This window comes from Drosophila grimshawi, unplaced genomic scaffold, assembly GCF_018153295.1.
Source record: "Drosophila grimshawi isolate 15287-2541.00 unplaced genomic scaffold, ASM1815329v1 contig_44, whole genome shotgun sequence".
In the NCBI taxonomy this organism is placed as follows: domain Eukaryota; kingdom Metazoa; phylum Arthropoda; class Insecta; order Diptera; family Drosophilidae; genus Drosophila; species Drosophila grimshawi.
The window spans coordinates 22,320,220-22,336,175 of record NW_025063240.1 but is presented as its reverse complement, the minus strand read 5'-3'; the positions used below and the strand labels follow the sequence as shown (position 1 = coordinate 22,336,175).

General features: G+C 38.5%; 2 protein-coding genes across 2 annotated transcripts; both read left to right on the top strand.

Moving 5' to 3' along the window:
• The first annotated feature begins 2,446 nt into the window (after positions 1 to 2,446).
• On the top strand, positions 2,447 to 3,209 carry LOC6557630 (glycine-rich protein 3). Its single transcript, XM_001983226.2, has 2 exons — positions 2,447 to 2,775; positions 2,838 to 3,209. Exons 1-2 carry the CDS (start codon positions 2,511 to 2,513, stop codon positions 2,903 to 2,905), a joined length of 333 nt encoding a protein of 110 aa, XP_001983262.1. The 5' UTR covers positions 2,447 to 2,510; the 3' UTR covers positions 2,906 to 3,209.
• Positions 3,210 to 9,542: 6,333 nt separating this feature from the next.
• On the top strand, positions 9,543 to 15,463 carry LOC6558066 (proline-rich extensin-like protein EPR1). The gene is made up of 4 exons (XM_001983227.3): positions 9,543 to 9,607; positions 9,772 to 9,855; positions 13,288 to 13,359; positions 13,416 to 15,463. Exons 2-4 carry the CDS (start codon positions 9,853 to 9,855, stop codon positions 15,228 to 15,230), a joined length of 1,890 nt encoding a protein of 629 aa, XP_001983263.2. The 5' UTR covers positions 9,543 to 9,607; positions 9,772 to 9,852; the 3' UTR covers positions 15,231 to 15,463.
• Positions 15,464 to 15,956: the final 493 nt, after the last annotated feature.

The window sequence follows — 15,956 nt, the reverse complement described above, 5'->3', positions numbered from 1 at the left end:
TCTCGCACAAAATAAATCACAAATTTATGATAATGTTTTTGATTATTTGCATTTGATCAGAGCAACAGACAAAATAACCTAGCAAAAATTACTCACTTATTATTATTATCAACATTTTCATCTAATCAAATAATTTTTCTATATACATATATTTTAAAAAAATGTCAAAATAACTAATTGGTGCTTTGTTTATGATTGCCATTTACACTTTGCTCTGATAAACATAAAAGAAAGCAACCTTGAATCAATAATATTGAAGATGGGCAAGAATCTCAAAACAAGACCGTTTATTTTTAAGAATGAACCACAAGAATGTATAAATATTTTATGTTCAAACGTGCCAACTTAATTTATAGATTCTTGCTTTAAATTAAAACTAGAATGAGCATTTGTCTTAGGCATGCCGAACAATATATGCCCTTAGAGACCGGACTTAAATTGCCATCTTCTAAATTTCACTATGAATTCTGAAAGCCGACTGCTTGTTCCTATGGGATTCTTTTGATAATCTTCTTAGGAGTAAACAAATAAGTATAATAGCTGAGTTTGGTTGGGATAACTTGGTAAACCAAAAAGCTTCTCATTCAGGAAGTCATCTTGCGACCGATCGCACCTATGACTGCTATATGATATCGCTATCCGATCCGGCTTAGGCATATATACTAACAGCAGTAAGAAGACGATTAAATGTCAAGTTACCACAAGATAGCTTTAAAACTGAGGGAGGTCAACTTATTCAAATGGGCGTGTAAAAAATGAGAGCCGACACACAGACGGAAATTGGGAATATATATGTACTGTATAAGGTCGGGGACATCTGCTTCAATGCGCTACAAACCTGTGGTAACATTTTACGACCCCCTACACGCGTATAATAAACTAATTTAAATATACATTTCTTGGCTTGGCTCCCAATAGTTCACATAAAATGTTGAAAGCCCTTGTTCTATGTATTTAATGAGTTTTGAGATTCTGCTTGGCGCTGGGGCAGCCAAGCATTTAATTTGGCTAATTACAACGGCCGAGTCGCAGGTTCTTGGTTAATGCGGCAATTTAGATAAGCAAACTGGCAATTAGCTGGCTAGCTAGCTGGCTGGCTGGCTGGCTGGAACCTTAGCATGGCTGTTGTCGAGAAGCCCATTGTCTTGAACCCTGACCCCGCACAACATGCACAAATTGCTGAGAAACGCAGCTAAGCCGGCAACAATTAGCAGTAAGAAGACAGACAGAGAGAGAAAGAGAGAGAGAGAGACAGAGAGAAAGATAGTGGAAAGCGAAAGATCATAAACAAATGTTGACCTTGTTACCTAGTGGCCTTTAGCCAGAACGAATCAGGTGAAATACAATTGGAAGTTGTTATGAGATATATATTTATGTTTACCATAGGAAATAACATGATTGAGTCTGGATTTAGCTTATTATTATATGTATAAACTATTATTCAAACTATGTACATAATTATATATTTAAAACTTCCGTGGCAGCTTCTTATCTGAATTTAATTAAACGTCTTTGCCAAAAATAAAGCTTTTAATCAATTTTTGCATGTCTATCTTATTTATGGGATGTTTTACATATTTCAACTGTTACATTTTATTAGTAAAAAAATAGATAAATAAACTGAAGCGTTCTCTTTTCGACATTTTAGTGTTTTTAGTTGCGTTCGACAAAGTTTTAATCGGGTTCATTATAGTTCTAATTTTTTATTGTTTTAGAATGTTGTTTAGCCACTTTGACGTATAAGACTCTAATTTATAGATCTATAGTGCTTTGACAGGAAAGTGTGTTGGTGTTCTCGGTCCATAATAAATTAAATCATTTCGGGGATACGACGCAAACGCAGAGAACGTGTTCTCGTTATGTAATCCGTCAACTTTCCCAAATCGTCGCAAAAGGTTTTTGAACCACGTTTTTGTAATTTATAAACGTGTAGAATAATAATTAAAGCATTATATTTGTTTGCGCATTTTGCCCATTGCGACATTGACCCCACTGACCAGAAAATGGATAGACTGTGCGAGAGAGACAGAAAAAGTGAGGGACAGAGAGAGAGAGAGAGATAGAGAGAGATAGCTAGACAGAGACTAAGATGCAGTATTGTAATTAGTAATCGGTCATGCAAGAAATAGTAGAAACCCCTCTAGGCCTCGCAGCAAGTACTTGCGAGTACTTGAATACCTGAATACTTGAATACTGAGTACGCTTCATTGATAATCTGGCAAATGGGTGGGTGGTTGCTTGGGTGGTTGGTGGGGCGTTGTTTGGGGCACACGCAGCCCAATTGGGGGGAACTTTTTGTTTTTTTTGTCATTTGTTGTAGGCAAATTTGCTGTGTAGACAATTGTTTTGTCGCTGCGCTTTGATGCCGATGGTTGCAAGAATCGCTGCCATTATATAAACATGCAGCACGGCCCCAGAGTCAGTCAGTTGGACACACACTGTCAAGTGGCATTATTTGCACCACACCACACCAAAAGAAGCAACTAGCATCCACAAGTAATCCAACAAAAATGTACAATTTGCGTTTCATTTGCCTGCTGCTGTCCTGCACCTTCATCTGCCTGCTCGTTGGTGGCAGTGAGGCAGCGCCACGTCCACAGGAGGAGCCGGCTGTTAGTGAGCTGGAGGCGGACGCGTCCGACAAGGATTTGGAAGGCGCAGCATCTTATGGCTACGGCTACTACTCATCGCCCTATCTGGGCGGTGGCTATTATGGTGGCTTTGGAGGCTTTGGTGGCTACTGGCCCCACTACAGTGGCAGCTACTACGGCCTGGGTGAGTTTGGTGAGTCCTGTCCAGAGAAATACCCCTTTTAAACTCCTCTTTGCTTTATATAGGCTATCCCTACTACGGCGGCTACTATGGATCGCATCATCATCATGGACACTATGGACACTATTATTAAATCGTTGTTCAACTTACTCCTCATCTTGAACTAGACTAGTAGTTTGCACTCTAGCCTCAATTTAAGTGCGCAAGGATAATTGCTTTAATTAAGCAACAAAATCACAAAAAAAAAGTAACTTGACGACTACACAGATATGCAAAACTATAAAAGAAGATAGAATGAAAACGTATTATACATTTATAATTAGTATTAGAGCTCATAAAAACTTAGCAAAGATGTTCGGCGAAAAAATCGCTGATATTAATCACAAAACATGTTCAAAAATGTAAAATTAGTTTGGCAAATATAACCTGAATGGGACTTGAACTAATTAACAGATATTTCAAATAAATTAAACATAAAATGTATCGAAGCGACCGACAACTCCAAATTAAATGACATTTCTTTTGAATTAAGTGCAAACGTTGTCACATACAGAATTCCAGTTGTGGTTGCTTCTGTATTTGTTTTTTGCTTTGTCTGCGTAATTTATGGGAATAATAAAAAACAAATGTGCGTAGACGAGACGAGTTATATTCGCTATACACGTTCACGATTGTGTAAGCAAAGCGCCCTCAGCTGACATTTGGTCAAGACGCAACAGAAAAAACAAATACAACAAACAATTAGCTATTAGCTATTGGGCCATAAATAAACACACACACACACACGCAAGCCGCGTTAGTCTGGGCCAGCTGTCAGTCTGTGTTGTCTTCAGGTGCAGCAGCAGAGGCGAAAGGTCACGGAAGTTGAACTGCAGCCAAGATTAACGGCTGTGTGACAGACTTATGTTGAGACAATAACCGTTTGATTTGAATCGATCAACATTTCGTACACAATTTACATGTCAATCAATGATAGATGAATAATATATACAAATATATGTATATATATCTTATATAAGCATTTGAGTGGTGTGAACCTTGCCAAAAATAAAAAAGGAAAGCCAAAATCATAATTGCCAAATGAAGCCAAGAATTCGATGCGTTATTGACCTTTAGTCACATTCACATTTAAGCTGATTTCCCTCTTTTATTTGTTGTGTCTATAGTTTGCTTTGTAAATGTCAATATCAAGAACATCTGAGTGTATTCATTCATTCATTCAAAAGCTGTTCCGTTTTGTATTCACCTTTTTGTATTCATATTCACATTTGCAGACAATGCCGCTAAATTGGCTATTAAATTATCATTTCATCTGTGGCAGCTCACGTTTCGCATTTGTTGCTGTTGTTTGTTGTTGGAGCGTGGCTAAAATGCGAGTTGTTAAAATATTATCGCATATTAAGCATTTATCATAATTTTCGCTTGCCAATTTTTTAGCAAATGTGACTAGAGGCATTTAAATAAGCTAGCAGTTGTCTAATTATTTACTATAAATATTCACATAAAACACCCACAAAACAATTAATAGTGTTCCAGTAGCAAGAGGGATAGAATGGAATATACCCTGTAATCAAACCATTGAAAGAGGATTCGCTTAAGAGACACTCTGTATTCAATTTCTTACCTATCACGAACAGAGTGTCAAGCTGAATCTTACATTTATATTTATATTTATTTATATCAGGAATGTTGTGATTCCGGTTCCGTTTTGACACCTCAATCGTGAATTTACCTATTACATTTATGATACCTCTTTCTCTCATTTTGAGTGACTAGAGGGTATGCAGACAAGACCATTATCTCAATTAGCAACAATAATAAACAAATCGGACTGCATTCCGTTGAGACCAGTGAATATATTTTTGGATCTTTGCTCATTGAGTAAATCGATTGAGTGAGCAATGATGCATTGGCCCAAATCTAAAGAGCATGACTCGGCTTGAAATACGCTTTCATTTTATAAAGCACAAAAATGATTTTAAATGGGTTTTACACACTCATTACCAAAGCGGACAAGCTGCTCACAAAAACGGAACAAAAAAACTGTTAAGTCATGAGCAAGTTGTCGGCTTGTATCTAGAAGCATATATTTCTTAATCGTTTATAGATATATATTTTTTTTGTTTTGTTTTTTTTTTTTATTGGTGCAGACAAATTTTTGACTGGAGTTCAAGTGCACGATCTGAAACGAGACGAGACGAGACGAGCGACTGTCTTTAATTGAAAGCGAACCCACAATTTTGGATTTAATTTATTTTTCCTTTGTCCGGCATAGCGTGGGTTTGGTTATAATTCAATTAGACGCTAATCTCGTCATTAGAGGGCGCCTTGAGGACGGCTCGAATGCAGTCGCGTTAAAATGCAATCAGCTTTCTTGCTGTAAACTATAATTATGAGTAAATAATCAATCTATATGCAGAGTGGCATTAACAGTTTAGAGTCAACTTAAAAAATAAAAATAAAAAAGCTGCGGGTTGAAAAGTTCCTGTTTGGCGACCAGTTCGTGTCTTAAGTCTTTCGTTTCACTGGCTTAATTGATATGTTGCGCACATGGGCAACTGCTTGCCTACTTGCCACCAAGGACACAGTGTCAGACACACTTGAACCTCATCCTGTTGTTGACCCTCAAACTTGGCCATTGAACTGGCCGCAAAAACTTGTTTTGCCGTTGCGGTAATTTGGCGACTTTTGTGGTTACAGGCAGGCAGGTGGTGATCAGCAGCCAACTGGCCAAGAACTGCGGTCACTTTGTATATGTCTCTCTATCTCTTTCTGTCTATGTGTCTATCTCTCTCTTTCTCTCGCTCAGTCTCTGACAGTTAAGTTTCGTGTTTGACCTTGCACGCTGATCTTCGCTGCGATCTTCATGTGTGAATGGCGGAGCACCGCAGGGCGCTCAACGGAATGTATGCGTGTTCTGTTGCTGTGTTCCCCTCCCCCCAGTTTCTACACCCCTTGTGTACCCCTTAATTATCTCTTGTCCCATGCTCGAGTTGGCAAAAGCAAGGGCAATCAATTGAGGGCCCACCGAGTAGCTCTAAATGCATCCGACCAGAAACGTGCCCAAAACAACAAAAATAAAAAGGAAAACAAAAATGGTTTTTGTACAGACTCTGGTAATTTTATTACCAGCAATTCAAAAAGTCAAGCGCTTTAATTAGCCATTAACTTCCGCAAACAGACAACATTTGCAGCAATGTTCTGCTTGTCCATCCACATCTATCTTGTGGGTGCGCTCCTGCCCACAAAGCGCCACTGAAATGATTTATGATTGCGCTGAAATATTCATAAAGTGTATTTTACGGCATTTGTTTGATTTGTGAAACCATTATCTCGTTTTGATTAAAACGATTAGTGCCGTTCAGTGAGCAATATAATCAGAGCCAGCTCATCGCACTATAAGAAGGAAACATTTTTTTTAAGTACATGTCGGCTGACATAATAAGACAACAGCTAGTTCTACATTTTAAGCACAAATTCTAAATCATATTATTATTAGTATTTATGCTGACGGGAAGTTTTAGTTTTGAATTATGGCCATGTTGGCAACCAGTTAACAAAATTGACTCAAGTGGAAACGACGCAACAAAAGGCTGCATTTGGAAAGGCACAAGGTCAAATCCTGTACGCAAGGTCGCGTCGTATTTCAATGAGAACCAGTCTCCGAATCAAAATCAGAACCAGAACCGGAACCAGAACTTGATCTTTACATTTCTTTTGTTTCGCTTCCTTCTTTGCAACAGGACCAGAGCGCTTCTCTTGGCACTAATGATGATAAATAATTGTAAAACAGATGACGATGATCTCTTTTCTGATGCGACCTTGGGGCAAAAGTATTTTTATTGTTGCTTTCGATACGGTGTATAATGTAAGCACTTAACTTGATATTTTAATGGCTATCTGTGCTTTGTTGTTATTGTTGTTGTTGTTTTTACGCTCGAACACTTTTGTAATGCTAATCAAAGCAAACTTAATCATTAAGAATTGGTATAAATGGAATTGCTATAAATTGAGCAGTCAAATTTCTCAAAAATTTGTTACAGCTCAACCAGCTTCTATTGTTGGTTAATTCAATTAAAAATGTTTGCTTGTTTTTTTTAAAGCTTACAATTTTATGGAAGTTCGTCGCAAAAGCAATTCAACAACTATGCCATTAAGCTGTAACACACACATTTCTGATGTGTTTCTTTAATATGGCAGTTTTATGGTATGTGGGTGGTTAGATTAGCAATATCAACTTGATAATTAAAAGCAACTTGTACGAAGAGCATTCGAGTTTCGACCTTGTGGTGTCAGCTTTCTTTACTCTGCGGCTAATTTATTTATTTATTTATTTTGTTGTACAATATATTTATATTTGTATATTGTATCATTTTTCAAAAATGTATTAAAAGTGAGTTTAATGAACTGTTCGCGGATTTACAGTGGGTGAAAATCATTGTCACTGATTCATTTATTACACTTATTGTTGTTGCTTTTACTTTTGCGGTTTTTGATTGAACGTCATTTTGTATGCCACTGGCGAAATTGTCGCAGTTGAAGTCACAGTAACAGTTTCGAGTCGAGTGTTGAAATCCATAAAAATCAATATTATTTATGAGACGAGTCGACGAGCATCTTAACTAGTGGATTCTATCCGTAGTGCTTTTGACATATCCTGACAGCGACTGTGACTTGGCTAGCATACAAATCACTAGCAGCAGAATGAGAGAAAGAGAGAGATAGCGACAGAGTGAGAGAGAGATAATCTGTCCACTTAGCCAGCACCAAAATACTGACACATAAATTGCGCAATTAAGTGCTTGAATTTTAAATATTTTCCCTATTTCCATAAATATTTAAAACTATTTATTATCATGTCAAGCTGACTGGGACTACTTAAGCGGATTTAAATGTTTCTAGTTTCAACTTTTTTAATATAACAAATAGTTAGCATATACATATAATCCAGTTGATGAGCTGGAGCGGTTTATGGCATTTGTTTCATCTGATAGCTACAATCTATCGCATTTGAAAGTTGAAATACTTGAAGCGTGCTTGGCTCAAAACGAATTGTACAAATCATTTTGAATATGGCTTGTGCGTATCTTCCGGTTGTTATTATTAATAATAATTGTAGCTTTAACTATTAACGAGCTGCGAACAACCAGCATTTTAGTTGTTTTTTTTTTGGTTTGCAGTGAACCCATTGAAAATGTTTAAAATGGGAATAATGATCTTCTACAAAAGTATGTAGCAAGCAGCGAGAAGCATCTACGAACTTACAAAGTGAGTATATTTTTGATAAACTTCAATAAATAAGGCGATTTAGCAAAGTTCGTTTATCTCTATATGAAAACTACGATCTCAGAGACTATAAGAGCGAAAGAAAGAATTAATCTTATATAACCTTGGTCAATATCGACAATAATCAATTACCGGTAGCAATAAAACCTATATTTTAAAGATATATTCTTCTAATCGAAAATCTATATATAGCCTGACATCATCTATTAGAATTTCAACAAGTTCAACTGAGAGTCAAGTTGAATATCTAAGACATTATTACGAGTTAGGATAGTTAAATCCCTGAGTTTAGGGTATCTTCTGGTCGAGCTATCTCGAATCGAGCATTTCTTTCACACGTACAGTTTTCAATTAATGGCAAATTGCAAACTAGCAATCCATTAAACGCTCGATAACACGGGCCATAATTTGTCAGCGCTGCTATTAATGAATGGGAAAACATTAATTAGCAATTAGAAGCGATACGAACAAGGTTTTGTAGAATATGAATAGCCGCCCCCAAATAATATTAACTGCATTTTATTTTGGGTGCAGTATTGTATTTAATTTGATTTGATTTTAGTTCCAGTTGCTCCGATGATTGATGAAATTGAAATCTGTTGCGCCTTTTGAATTACTTTTATAGCCACGCATTGCGAATCGACAAGCCCCAAATCTCTAGTGAATTTCAATTGAGACTGTCAGCTAAGGTTAAAGCTCTTTTGGATTTTTATATTTGGCAAAAAGAAAACTAAATCCAGTTTTGCTATTGGGGCAGTTCTCTAGCTGCAAGCTTGAGACAGACAGTCAAGGTCGCATTGAAAATTTGAAACAGTAGCCTACACTGAGAAAATTAACTAAAAAAATTATACTACTTATATTTTCTCTTTTTTAAGAAATTCATAAAAGACCATTTGATATTGAAATATAAAAAATGTGAAAATCTATGTAGTAATTTGATAAGCAACGTTGTTTCTTATATATGTCTGAAGAATATGAAAATCTATATTGTAAATTAATAAACTAAACGTTAAACTCTATAATCTAACTTTCAATATATTTTGCTGATTTTCAAGCTTAGTTGATCTGTATTTTCTGCAGTGTAGACTACTGTTTCAAATATGAAACTGACCCTGGCTGAATGTGTCTCACAAATTGTGGGTCTCTTTGAAGTAATGCCAAAATGCGTGTCAACAGCACAGTTTGAATAAATCGATTAGCGGGCGTAGTTCGCATGAGGAAACCACAGACGTGTCAGTAATGCTCAAAATTCTGCCACCTGCAACAGCAGTGGCAACAACAACAACAACCACAACAACAGCCACAACAACAACAGAAAATAATACTAACTGCACATGCGTAGAGCCGACGCTTCGGATTCGAAGTCGAAGTGTGGCCGAAGTTATTGTTGCCCGATGCTGTTATAAATAAGGCGGACAACGGCACAGCCTTTGTTATTTGAACTTCAAATCTGCTCGAGTTCGCATCGTTTACTCTCGTGCGTCGTCGTCGTCGTTGTTGTCGTTGTGATCGCTCGCGAAACGCGCGCGTTTTGATAGCGTTTTTTGGTGTGAGTGTTTCCAACAGACAAGTGGGTAGCAGTGTTGCCTTAAACAGAAACAGAGACAGAAACAGAATCAAAAACAGAACCAGCAACAGACTGTCATTGCTATATTTCAAACATTCCACAAATTTATATCAATAATATATATATGCACACATATATATTTTTAGCTGCTGACGCAAGTGTTACCATATTCTAAAATACGTATACGCATTGTTGCAACAAAGTCAGCAGTCAGCACAAGAATAAAGATGGTGAGTTCAATGTGTTAAACAATCAACTAATAACAATATCAGTTAAGACACTCCAATGCTAGAATCCAAGAAAGGTTCACACTTTTTTGGGGTGCAGTTGTTTGCAGTTTGCTGCTTGCAGTTTTGCAGCTTGCAAATTTGCCGCTGGCAGCTGGCATCGACAACGACTTCAACTTCGACTCGTCGGCATCGCATTTGTCTGTCAAACAAAATTGCCCAACCGACGACGAAGACGAAAAGCAACAAAAAACAGAGTTGCCAACAAAGCGACAGCAAAAACAAACAACTTACCGAATAGAGTCCACGATTTTACGTATACGTAAAATTTGCATAAATGGCGCTACAATTGAGGAAAATCGGTACAAGTACAAATAAAATAACACAAAACTGACAAAACAGGTGGCAGCAAACAGCAAATAGCAATAGCAAACGAAACGACAAACACGACCTGCCGCAACTTCAATCATTATGTTGTTGCATATCGCTGGATGACAACAACAACAACAGCAACAACAGCATAACGACTAACCCTTAGTCTAATGCCTGACTGAGTCACTAAGTGTTGCTACCCAAAAATCGCATGAATTCAACGCTGATGGGCGGATGAGCAATACGCAAAACCCACTGACCGGAAACACTCATAAATACGCTAATACCCCCAACTCCTTTCCTCCCCCCTCACCAACTGTCCAAGCACTTGGCACTTTTCACGCTTTGCGGCTACCTGTTCTTGGCCTCCAGTTTGTGGCGCTTCAAATGTGGCAATTTGTATGACCACCGACAGACAACGTTGCGTATGCGCAATGCGCTGAACTTCACATTCCGCATGAATTATATATAGCATAATAAGAACTAACAAACTCGTGCTGATGTTGGGCAATTCAGTATTAATGCCATCCATAAAAAAGCCACAACCAGATTTTCCTCAAGGTCGTCACACACACACACACACACAGACACCTTTTTGTGTTAAGGAAATTTCACACGCCTCAATTGTGACAATTAACGCGCTACAAAGATAGTTATTGTTGTTGCTGCTGTTGTTGCTTTTGTCACCATTACGCATTGTTGTAGAAAATGACTCGTCGTGATTTAACAATCTGATTCGGCCCACTTGTGGGTGCAGCTAGCTGCTCTGTTGTAACAGTTACCAGACAGAACCACCACAGAATTATGCCACTTGCAATGACTTGGCAATTTGTTAGAGATTTCGTAATTGCTAGTGGGCCAGCATAGTAATTATACAATTCGAAGAGCATTGAGAATAATGCTTACAAATGAAATCACAAAAAATTAGTAAGGCAAAATTTGTTATTCAGTTATAATGGCAAGCCTTAATTGAAGAATTTTCCATACATCTTAGATTCAGCAAATCTGAGTAAAGTTAACATTTGTCAGGGACTTATAAAAAATGGCAATAAACACAGGATGATTACTTCTGGAGTTAATCCGTAAAAATCAACAAACAGGAAACCTCCTGGTTGGGACAACTAGGTAAAGAAAAAGGATTCTCATGCACTCAATTTAAACAAATGATTTGATGATCTAATGAATTTTGCTACATTTTGCACTTAAATCCAGAATTTATTTTCAAGCTTAGAGAGTTTTTTTGTTGTTCTTTTATTTAATTAGAACGTATACCAGTATCTAAAAAAGTCATCTTGAAGCCGTATATTGTTGCCAAAAAAATAAAATAAAATAAACATTTCCATATGTGTTTAATTAAATAAAAACTTGAGACAGAAATTCGTTTGCGGTACGCCTTCTGCGAGGCACGTTGAGAATTTATTGTATGACACCTGAGTCACAGCCATATACATATAAAAACAAAAAAAAAAAGAAGAAACTAAAACTACTTAATTGGGCTGTGAGTTAATGGCCAAGATATCACAAAAGTGGTTGTTCGCGGCGAAAAAAATCATTTAAGCCATAATAAATGTCGTCCAGCACAGAGTGAATCTCAACATGGCCGAGAAGGAAGCTAAAGATCGTTTTAGTGCAGTTGCACTTTTGAATAGTTGACTCGTTTTTTAGTTTATTTTTTTTAGACCTGACAGCTGACAAGTGGCCCGCGTGAAGTAATCACTGCTGACAACTTGGCAAAAAAGCGCTGTGTGGAGTGCCATTTTTTATGTCTGTGTGTCTTTTTTTTCATTACAATTAATAATAAATTCTGTTTCAGCTCGACAAGTTGTTTGAAGTCATAAAACAGTTGCGTGGGAGTTGAAAACTATTTATATTTATACATATATGTATAAGTATGTATGTATATGTATTTATTTATTTAGATGAGTTCTTTGCGCTGGGTTTGATAGCTTGTCGTTAGGATTTTATGGCTTTTGAGAGCCCACTTCAAGGCGGCCAAAAACTTATGTACTTCAATTCGAGATCCGAAATTCCGGGTTCATTTGCGATAAAAGCAAAAATTAAACGTCAGGCTTTGTTTGTTTGCCACTCAAAAGATCAATCAGCTTAACGGCTTGAAAGCAAACTAAGCCTGAAAAAAATGCAACATCGAAAAAAAAAGTGGATAAAAGAAAAGAACAACTTTGTTTTTACGAATATAATCATTCAGAGTTGATCATTTGAATTCTTATCGTGATAGAATACACAAAGCGAAGGCCTTAACATTAGTTCGCTTCTAATGGCAACAAATAGTTTTCTTTGGTGTTTTCGTCTCAAGGTTGACATAAAAACTTGCCACAAATTAGTTTTTAAGCAATTCGCCGGTTGCCAATTTAAATAAATTAAATTGACGAATCGGCAGAGTTTGTTAATTAAGACACGTTTAATATTCAGACATGTGTAAGAAGTTCTTTGAACTTGATTTGAGCATAAAAATACCACAAAAACCCACGTAAAGTCATTAGCACTTATGTAATTAGAACATTTCGACTTAGGATCTAACTATCACATGTTAATTACAGATGCGCTGACATTGAACCAGTTAAAACAACAGCTACCAGTTTTATTTATTTGTTTATTTTTTGTTGCCACATGCGGGCGCCTTTGGTTCATAATTAATGGACAACCTATCATTTATGGGGAGGCAATCAGCATTCCATAATAAACTGCTTTAAATGCTTCAAGCTTGTTCATCAAATGTAGTTTGTAGGAGAGTTGGTGTTGTTTTAAGTGACCCGATTAGTTGTAGCCTTAATTGTTTTTGACTACAGGCGCATGTTGGCAAATCAAATATTTCAAAAATATTACAAATTGCCAGTCGCCAAGTTACCACAGGTCTTAATTGCATGCAGATATGTATTACGTGTCATTGACAATATAATAAACACACTTTCAGTTGTCCATTGAAGCTGTCGCTCAGCTGTCTAAAATTAATGCTTAGCGGTTTCATCTTGTTAATGTCGATTGAATAATAATAGTCATCATAAATAATGATTTAATTTTGTTTCTTCTTCTTTTTCTTTGCAGCAACTTCAATTGCTCTGCCTCGTTCTGGGCGTTGTGACAGCTCACTGCTTGTCCGCCTTTGAACCACAGCCGGTAAGTGCTATAGTTAAATTCCTTTCAACACATCGCTGACTTTCAATATTTTTTAGGACTTGAGCAATCATGTGCACGGCGGCTATGACTATCCACAGCCGAAGGTGCCCTTCACTGATGGCTATTCGTATCCACGTCCAGCAGTACCATTCCCACCGCAGACTCAGCCACCGAGCAAAGGTTATGATTATCCCAAGCCAACGATTGTCTTCCCACCGCCTCAGCCAAAGGTTACCAGCGGTTATTCCTATCCAAAACCAGCGGTGCCTTTCCCACCCGAGCAACCAAAGTATATTCCACCACCGCAGCAGCAGATCGTTCCTGCCCAGCCGAGCAAAGGATACGATTATCCCAAGCCAGCGATTCCATTCTCGCCACCAGTCATAACTAAGAGCCCACCTCAACCCCAATACTTGCCTCCAGTTAAGATCAATAGCGGATATGATTACCCGAAGCCAGCGATACCATTCCCAGCACCGACTTTGCCACCCGTTAAGCCGACACCCAAATACTTGCCACCTGTGCAGCCTACAAGCCCACCTCAACCCAAATATTTGCCACCAGTGAAGATTAGCAGTGGATACGATTATCCCAAGCCTTCGGTTCCATTCCCACCACCAGTTGTAACAAAAAGTCCACCTCAACCCACCTACTTGCCTCCAGTGAAGGTTAGCAGTGGATACGATTATCCCAAGCCAGCGATTCCATTTCCACCACCAGTTGTACCAACAAAACCACCTCAACCCAAGTACTTGCCTCCTGTAAAGCCCACTAATCCTCCCCAGCCCACATATCTGCCTCCAGTTAAAGTTAGCAGTGGATATGATTATCCCAAGCCAGCGATTCCATTCCCACCACCAGTTGTACCAACAAAACCACCTCAACCCAAGTACTTGCCTCCTGTAAAGCCCACTAATCCTCCCCAGCCCACATATCTGCCTCCAGTTAAAGTTAGCAGTGGATATGATTATCCCAAGCCAGCGATTCCATTCCCACCACCAGTTGTACCAACAAAACCACCTCAACCCAAGTACTTGCCTCCTGTAAAGCCCACTAATCCTCCCCAGCCCACATATCTGCCTCCAGTTAAAGTTAGCAGTGGATATGATTATCCCAAGCCAGCGATTCCATTCCCACCACCAGTTGTACCAACAAAACCACCTCAACCCAAGTACTTGCCTCCTGTAAAGCCCACGAATCCTCCCCAGCCCACTTATCTACCCCCAGTAAAGGTTAGCAGTGGATATGATTATCCCAAGCCACCAATTCCATTCCCAGCACCAACTCCTGCACCCGTTAGGCCAACCAGTCCACCTCAACCCAAATATCTGCCTCCCGTTCAACCGACAAGTCCACCACAGTCCAAATATCTGCCTCCCGTGAAGGTTAACAGTGGATACGATTATCCCAAGCCATCAATTCCATTTCCGCCACCAGTTGTGCCGACAAGTCCACCAAAGCCCCAGTATTTACCTCCCGTAAAGACTACAAGTCCACCTCAGCCCAAATATCTGCCTCCCGTGCAGCCCAGCAAAGGTTACGATTATCCCAAGCCGGCAATTCCTTTCCCCGCACCCACCCCTGCACCCATCAGGCCAAGTAGTCCACCACAACCCAAATACTTGCCGCCTGTGCAGCCAAGCAAGGGTTACGATTATCCCAAGCCAGCAATTCCATTCCCAGCACCAGTGAGGACGACACCACAACCACAATACTTGCCACCACCTCAGCCCAAGCCTCAGGGCTATGACTATCCCAAGCCCTCAGTTCCCTTCCCTCCACCCACCCCAGCGCAATATCTGCCACCAGCGGCACCCAAGAGCGAGGGAGGTTACTCCTATCCAAAGCCAGCGATCGCCTTCAATTACTAGGCTTACGTTGCGCCTGCCCTGATGCCCAATCACTAATTAATTGACACGATTGCCTCTCCGTGCCCATAGGAACGTACGATATTGAATAATTGTAATTAACTATAATAATTTTATTTAATATTTAATATTAATGTTGTACCTGAGTTCGCGCTTCGGGCCTCTGTAATCGAATTTTAGTCATTAAAATATGTTTATACCATTTATATCTGCGCGAATCCAGCTGAAATAAAACGAACGATATCAATGAATTACAATTCTGGAATTTTAATGAACTTCATAAATGGATTTTATTTTATTTAATATTTTCTAATGGCTGGAACACCCATGCATTTGAAAATCTGATCCATTTTGGCAGAGCTTTGGCACTGGAAAGTTTATATCAATTGCATATGCTACGATTATGATTTTAACATGAATTTCGAATCGGAATCATTTAACTATAAATGGAGAATTGTTTTCGAAGTGACGTTATGACTAAAAAACGTCGGTTTTTGGAAATCTCATAATTTTTGACAAAGTTATGGGAAGCTTGGACTCAAGCCTCTAAGCTTATGTTGTAGCTAGAATTTTATCACGATTTTCGAGCCAGAATCAGGTTTTCAACTTTAAATGTATGATTAATCTAGATTATTAAAAGCCTAGGTAGGGAAGTTTAGATCCATGTGCATATTCCGATTCTGTGGATAGAAGTGTAGATGACTGTTGACATAGAATCTTGCTTAATCA